At 29.6% G+C, this 7,925-nt stretch overlaps 2 protein-coding genes across 2 annotated transcripts in view; one reads left to right on the top strand and one right to left on the bottom strand.

Annotated features, from left to right (window-relative positions):
- Positions 1–2,201, top strand: part of LOC108579101 (chromatin modification-related protein MEAF6) — a 3,639-nt gene extending 1,438 nt beyond the window's left edge. The window contains exons 2-4 of the mRNA XM_017942543.1: positions 125–328; positions 589–625; positions 1,823–2,201. Coding sequence (XP_017798032.1) covers positions 125–328; positions 589–625; positions 1,823–2,157 — 576 coding nt within the window. The 3' untranslated portion in view covers positions 2,158–2,201. The remainder of the gene's footprint in view (positions 1–124; positions 329–588; positions 626–1,822) is intronic.
- A 1,600-nt stretch (positions 2,202–3,801) lies between these two features.
- On the bottom strand, positions 3,802–7,406 carry LOC108579070 (cuticle protein 19-like). The gene is made up of 4 exons (XM_017942512.1): positions 7,354–7,406; positions 5,430–5,482; positions 4,457–4,706; positions 3,802–4,169 (listed from the first exon to the last, which is right to left on the bottom strand). The coding sequence occupies exons 1-4, from the start codon at positions 7,387–7,389 to the stop codon at positions 3,900–3,902; spliced, it is 609 nt and encodes a 202-aa protein (XP_017798001.1). The 5' UTR covers positions 7,390–7,406; the 3' UTR covers positions 3,802–3,899.
- Positions 7,407–7,925: the final 519 nt, after the last annotated feature.

Raw genomic sequence — 7,925 nt, 5'->3', positions numbered from 1 at the left:
ATAAAGATAAATATAAACTCTAAATAAAATAAACATAATTTATTTAAATAATCATAAAAGCAGTGTAAAATAAAGTAATTTAAATTCTGTTTGGTGTTGCTGACAAAATATTACAATTTTACAGGATACTCTTGCCAATTTAGAACGTCAAATCTATGCATTTGAAGGTAGTTATTTGGAAGACACACAACTATATGGTAATATAATACGTGGTTGGGACAGATATTTAGCCAGCAATAAAAACACTAATAGTAAAGCAGACAAACGGAATAGAAAATTCAAAGAAGCTGAAAGGCTATTCTCAAAATCTTCAATCACCTCTATGGCTGTTAGTAATCAACTTATTTCATTCAGTTACACCAAGACAAAAGGAATAAATTTATTTTGTTGCTCAGATTTCATTCCAATTAAATTCCAGTCAGCCTTGTGTTTGAATAAAAGCATACATATAGTATTAAAAATAGCTATTTGCGATATGTTTGTTTACTCTGCATTTTGCGAAAATAATAGAACAGAATTAAAGAAATGAAATAAAATGAAATGAAGAAAATAGAATTTTAATAAACTAGAAAAATCACACTTTTGCAGGCTGTCAGTGGACTCGTTGAGAATACCCAGGAAAAAAGTAAGGACCTCAATGGATATTCCTGAGATAGTTAATTCTTTAAAGAAAAAAAAGAGTACAACTTATTTTTCACCCTATCATCCCTTCCAACTTTTCTTTCTGCCCTGTCCTTGACAATAATTCTTTTTTAGTTTTTAAGTTATCCTTGATTGTATTTCTTTTTCTTTTCAATGTATCGATCACACTGTCTTCCAAAAGAACGTAATAAATGTGGATTGTTGCGAAGCACAGTTGATTGAATTAACGAAACAAAACAAAAAATTCGAAAGATATTCATTATTGCTTCGGATTTTTGTGAAGCAATTTTTGTTCTTTTCTGTATTTAAGTTATAAATAAATTTTTATTTATTTATCAGTCTATTTTTATGATAATTCATTTTGAATCTTTGAGGTTAACATAGTATTTATATATTAATTTTCTCTGTCTGTCTGCTTTCATCTATATTCATCTTTTTTCTGTACCTAATTATGAATAAATTCAATATCTATTTCTCTTACATGTTTCAAAGTTTTATAAGAAGTTATTCCTCAATTTAAACATTCTATCTGCTTTATTCTATGTGTATGTCTGTAGTATATTTGCAATTTGCTTTTTTTGTATGTGTTGAAAATGTAGACAACATTAGCTTGGCACTGTTACTTTATTTTCTACATTAATCTTTTCTCTGTATCTGAGCTCTAAAAAAATTCATGTTTTCTGTGTTAATGCAGGTATAACAGAAATATTTCTTTTATATTCTCAATATAAGATAATTGCACTTAAAATAATCATACATCAATTAAATTAATTAAAATGTGGTAAAGTAACAATAATTTATATCTAAAACATTTTGTGATTTTCACGTAATTCTTTTATCTTCACTGATATTATTTCAATACATTTGCTTCTAGACAGTCTTTCATTAAAGTGGCAGAAAACTATAGAACATAAAGTTATAGATTTTGATCGATTAAACAATTTTACAAATTTTAATCCTAACAATCTCCGTAATCGTTTAATCGATCAAGTAAAGGTACATTCTTATTAAATGACAAGCGGTTAAACAATCCTTGACCGATTAATTGTCTGATTGAACTGCATCCGGGTGAATCGAACAAATCATCGATCGAGCAATCGACTAATTGATTTTTCAGTCAGTCGATCGAGCCTCGTGCCGATCGAGGATCGCGGTTTTCCCATTCTAAACTTGATTCCAGTTGACCGGTACAGCGAATCGGAGTCGCAGATCGGCAACAGCGGTAGCGAGGACAATTGCAGCCTCGTTAATTCTCAGGGAACAACCGCCAATAGTGGTAGCAGCAACGGTAATAAGGAGTCGTCTGGGAAAAACCACTCTGTAACTGGCCAGTATAGCCAAAACGGATCTCTTGCTTCTTCCGCCGAGATTTCTGGACAGTTCGCAAATGGGCATGCGAGCAATGGCAACCTGGACCATGTTTCCTTGAAGGAGAACACTGGGAAAGAACCTTCGAAAAATAAATCTGGGAACAGCGCGAAAAAGAACAGCAATAAGAGATCTAGAAATAGGTAGAACAACCTTACTGTGATGTCCTCTACGAATGGTTCAGTACCTATGGGTAAACAGTGGAACATTTCTTTTCTTTCTTTTGAGTCCATTCTGTCAGTGTACAAGATCTCACTCTTTTTTACAATAAATGCACCACAAACATTGAATTTCTATGGAAGAATGAATGTTATAGGCTTCTTGTTAGCAATAAGAGTGTTAGAATTAGTTAAGGGATGAAAGTTTGGGTGAATGAGAATGCTGATTATTTTACCATCAAGGTAGAACTTTTCTTTATCTTTGGAAAGAATAAGAGATAAATTGTAAACCAATGAATGTAGTATCATACAAAGCTAAATTTCTGATCTAGGGATGAAAATGAATCAAATATTAAGAAATTGAAGATTTCTTGCATTACTCAGTTCGTTGAACAGTATCTATTAGGTTTAAGATAGTTGAGGTGGAATTGGAATCTTATTTCAGTTTCTATTCTCTGTAATTTTCCTTTGTTTCATAACAAATGCAAACTCTGTTACCAAGAATTAGTATTAACCACTTTTTGTGGTTGCTCTGTTTTTAAGTTACTGGTTGAGAGATACTAATTATGGTACTAATTAGTTTTCAGTTCCAATTTTAATAACATAATAGTTTGTTTTTGATATGTTTATGTTTATGATTAATTAGCATTCCGGTACTTTTATCATATAAGATTTTCTATTTCATTTTACTGTACATATGAAGGATACAATGTCAAGGTTGTAGCATAGTATAAATAAAACTAATAATTGCACAAGGAAATGAAGTTATATAATTTGAGTATCTTTTGTAATTATATTACATTAACTTGAAGCATTAAATAAGAAACTAAGTTACATAGAATAGCATAGATGAAACATTGTTAGTTTTCCTTTTTCTATGTCAATTTTATTTTTCATAATAATTTTTATAATATAAGTTCGTCAATTCTTCGTAAACTACGTTAATAAAGAACTCGAAAATGATTGAATCATAGATACTGAAAATTTTTATTTCATTCTGTTTTCTTTTCTGAAAGAATAATCGGAAACAATTTTAATAAATGTATACACGTTCGTTTACAAACTATACAACTATTTATTTCTATTAATTGATTAATTAATTAGTCACATACAATTTTCATACATTCATTTTCATAATGTTAGTAATAAAAAACGTCGAAATATAAAGAACATTTTTTGTTCCTTAAATCGCTTAAAAACATTTATTTATTTATTACTACTTTTAAACTTTTATACAGTTGTAAATAGCAGCAATATGTCAATAATTATATGAAGTGTAAGATTAAATATTAAACGAAGAACGCGGACAAATTCATAAGAAATTTATGAAAATCAAATTTATTTTTATATTTTACAATGTACATTAATTACATGAAAAATTTCACTATTTCACTGTTTCTTTGAAATTCTCGTAAATTAAATAAAAAAAAGTACTTATTATTCAAAGAGGAAAAGAGAAAGTTATGTTTAATATTCATTTTAAAAATGTAAAATATGTATGGGTGCAGTGTACATATACATTAAAACTAAAAGAAAATATAATTGTATAATTTATTTATCAAATTAGCAAATTTTCAAAAATATAATATTCCATGTATCATATAATAACAATGTATAATAGTGATGGCGCCATTTTTTGCATTTCATGAAACGTAAGAGAAATTAGACCAAATCTTATTTGCAAAAGAATTCCAACGTTTCTTCTCTTTTCAAAGATTGATCGATTTATCTTTAATGGGGATTAGAAATTATCGTTGCCGGCAGAAATGCGTTCAAATTACCGTCTTCCTTCGACTTCTTCGGAGGTTCATTCCTCGTCACAACAGCGTTGAAACCATTGTGGTCATCAGCCGTGTAGGTCACAGTTCGAATCGATCCGTCTGCCTCGACCACGGAATATTCGCCCTTCACGGTATCACCGTCCCTTTCTTCCCATGCTGACTTCGAATCGCCTGTGTATCCGTCCAGAACGCCATAATTGAACGAATACCTTGGATAGGACTGTAGAAAAATACAATGTTGGTAAAATCAGGGTTCCTTCGATAAATTATAATAACTGTATGATATTGAATAACTAAGACGTAGTTAATTATGAAAGTCTACATACAAACATCTAATATTATTTGCATAAACATTTGTCTTATTGACAATTCTTGAAATACAAAACTGCTTGTAATTTGAAAATAGAATTAAACAAGCCGACTTCATTATTTTTATGCTTTTAATTCACCCCTTGAAGTTATGTGCCTACTGCGTATAAAGCTACAGAACAATTCATCGAATATTACCGTATATTCTGCGTCTTTCTCGTTCTTCGTGTCAGTCGCGACTACTGCAGAGGCTGTTTTAAAAATCGGCGGAGCAATGTAGACCAACGATGAGGTCTTCGGTAACAGTCTGTACGAAATTGGAGTAGAAACTTTCACGTAAGTCGGAAGTACCGGTTCTACTTTACTTTCGATAGATTTGAGGGCGCACGCCACTGGTACTGCAGCGCCACTCGCGGAGATTGCATCGATTGGCGCGCAAGGAAATCTTCTGGAAACAAAACGTTCGCTTATACAGGGTGGGTACTTAATTACGCTCGTCTAAACTATTTAAGATATTTTTAAATATACGAGAAGATACTATTTGCAAAAGTGACACGACATCAACGGGAGTATAATATACTCTGATATATCAGTAATATTTTTTTAATAGGAAAAAACGTATTAAAAGTTTCGAAGTTATCTTCATTTTTTGTAAATAAAATGTCATAATTTTTTATTCATGGTGCAATTACTTCAATGGTCTATAATATAGGATGATTTGTAAATATTGTTACGGTACAAAGTTGTGGTAGAATAAATTTTCATCTGCATATTTTTATAAGGAACTTTCTTTTAGTATTTATTTATTAGCATTTATTAGCAACAAGGACAAAGTTTATTTAGACAAATAGAATGTAAAATAGTTGTAGAGTATTGAAAAGCTTCTTTAAGGTTTGCCTATCGAAATATTTTTCCCATAATAACCTAAAATTAGAAATATAAATGTATGCAATATTTTCTATTTTCTATTTTACATTAATGACAGTGAATACACTATTACTATTATTAATTACAATCGTTACGAATGTTACATGTGCACATAATATTAAATTTATTTACTTTCAATTTATTAGATATATATTTCATAATTCAGTGAAATTTTTAGCAATAGTGTCACTTAATGACAATTATTAATGTTTTGTAAATTGTGATAAAAGTTGTACGGTCTTACTGTTGAAGAACACCAGCGATAGTTAGCTTCAAAAAACAGCACAAAATCACTATCTGTAAGAAAAAGAAATTTATATTTGTACCATCTGTATCATAAAACGGAGAAATACTCGGGGAATAAATAATGTACTAAATTTTTTTCTAATGATTTTTTATACATATAATTAATGATAATATTAATTTGTACTGTGTTTTAATATCACTACTAATCAAATAAATGAATTCAAGTAAAAAGACAAACCTGACAACAAACATTAGAAAAGCTGAAACGTTTCAAAACACCTAGTATCAAGAGTTTATCTGAGGGGAGGATGGTAACGAAGAAAATCGATTTTCCCTTTTCTGCAAATTCGAGAAGCTTAAACAATTAACTATATATCCTGAAAACATCATATTTGCAATATAAACATTATATCTCTGACTAGTATACCATTCAAATTGGTCCTTAAATCGTACAATCTTCATAGGTAAGCGACAAACTAGTGTTCAAGCGTGTTAAATCTACAAAAACGGTTATTGAGTGTGAAGTAGTCTCTGCACATACATAGAAGTCGCAATAATCGAACGATCAAGCGCGCATGCGTGCACCAGTTCACGTTGCACAACACTTCTGCTTGTTCGCTGTTAAGGAGTGCCGCTATGTAAACTCTTATAACCAACATACACGTGTGCGTAGGTGCTCCATTCAGCGGTTCTCGAGCGTAATTCCTAAAAAAGCAACCTAAATTGGCAACCTTCGACGCGATTAACACGCTTAATGTTTTCGATAAATTGGTAAAAAGGTCCTACGTGCTTCTCTGTCGTGGGAAAAGATTAAATGCGTTCGATGGAACGCCAGAATCGATATTTACGTTTCTTACTAATTGCGAACCGCTATGTTAAGCAACCGCACTTTCAATCGGCAACCGCAAATGGAGACACGAAATAAAAAGTGATTGGTATGTTTAGAAGTTTATTAGATCCTAGGATCACAGAAATGTTGCTTTGTAACGCAAAGGACTATTTCGATATTAGTGCAACAACGGTATTACAATTAGCGTAATTCTATAAATATCGTTACGCTTTCTTTTTTGATCAGAATTTAACGAATTCTTAAATAAATTTAAAATGAACTTAAGTTAAGCTTGAAATTTTTTATTGGATAATTGGCAGCGAAAATACATACATACATATGTGTTCTTCCTTTTTAAATTGAGTGTGCTTGAATTTTTAGAAAAAACAGCAAATTAAATTCTTAAAATGCTAACGTTGATTTGTATTCAATTTGTAAAATAAAACTTTTTGACTTTGTTTTATGATAAAAATTAATTGATATATGACTAAGTATGAAAACAGAAACATTGAGAAATATAATTTTTTATTATTGTAAAGTTGACATTCTATTTCTTAAAACTGTTTCATTATACTCTATATTATTATTTCAGTAAATAATGCTATATGTGTATAATAAATACAAATGAAAATTAATTTAGAGACAAAACTAAATATTTCTTTACTTTCTCTCTTCTGAATTTCTGCTTGTAAGTTTTATATACAATTTCTTGCACCAGTCTAATACTAACATTTCAGTGAGATGTACATAAACATTAATTATATATAAGCAACTACATTCCGTAATTTTATAACATTCCAAATTAGTTCAGCTTTATTAAAAAAGAATTGCTTCAAACTTTGAAAATAATTTGCGTGAACTATTTAAAATGAAACTTTAAAAAATGTACAGCAAGAAGTTATAATTGCAATAAATATATATCTTTATTGTTTCAACTTTTTTTATAAACAATTATTTGTGTATTTTTATATTCTACCGAATTATTTTTATATTATTATAAATAAATTCCAATTTCTTTTTTAATTCTTTATTTTTCAAAACATATTACGAATTTCTGCGTACATTCTAATATATTAAATTTCATCTCACTAACCTTATCAGTGACACTTTTAGAAAACTGCGACTGCATGTTTCGAATACTATAAAAACCACAGTTGATCAAATTTTCACTAGGGGGACACTTCTTTAGAGTCCTTTCTGACTTATTGAAGATTGTTAATAATAAATCACATTTTCTTTTCAAACAAAAAGTATCCTTCCTAATTTATTAACTATTTACACGGAGCTTAAGAAGAGCTTTTGCAAATAGTTATATAAGTTAAGGCAATTGAATGTACAATTTGAAGGAAATTTGAAGAAGATCTAACGACACTTTCACGACGGTCCTTCGGAGAATAGAACATTAACATCCAGCTCATCTTTATATACGACTTATATAGGGTGATCTTAGTGATAGTTTTTGTCAGATTAACATATTATTATTTAGAAGGTATACTAATAATTAAAACGAAACAGTAAAATTTAAGTAAAGAAATGTTTAAATATATACGTTTTAAGTCACATGGAAAAAAACGATTACTGCGATATTTTAACTTTCTAAATTTAACTTTGTATACTTACATAAAAATAATTTCCAATGTCAAGTTTTTTAGAAAATTCATGATA

This window comes from Habropoda laboriosa, unplaced genomic scaffold (assembly GCF_001263275.1).
Source record: "Habropoda laboriosa isolate 0110345459 unplaced genomic scaffold, ASM126327v1 scaffold42, whole genome shotgun sequence".
Lineage (NCBI taxonomy): Eukaryota > Metazoa > Arthropoda > Insecta > Hymenoptera > Apidae > Habropoda > Habropoda laboriosa.
Note: the sequence above shows the minus strand (reverse complement) of the source record. Positions and strands in the feature narration are given on the sequence as shown.

Excerpts from the sequence above, each read along its gene's own strand:
- LOC108579070 (XM_017942512.1), bottom strand. The coding sequence starts at position 7,389 with ATGCAGTCGCAGTTTTCTAAAAGTGTCACTGATAAG. Across the intron at positions 4,707-5,429 it reads ATCGCTGGTGTTCTTCAACA|AAGATTTCCTTGCGCGCCAA; the intron begins GTAAGACCGTAC and ends TTTTGTTTCCAG. Across the intron at positions 4,170-4,456 it reads AGAAAGACGCAGAATATACG|TCCTATCCAAGGTATTCGTT; the intron begins GTAATATTCGAT and ends ATTTTTCTACAG.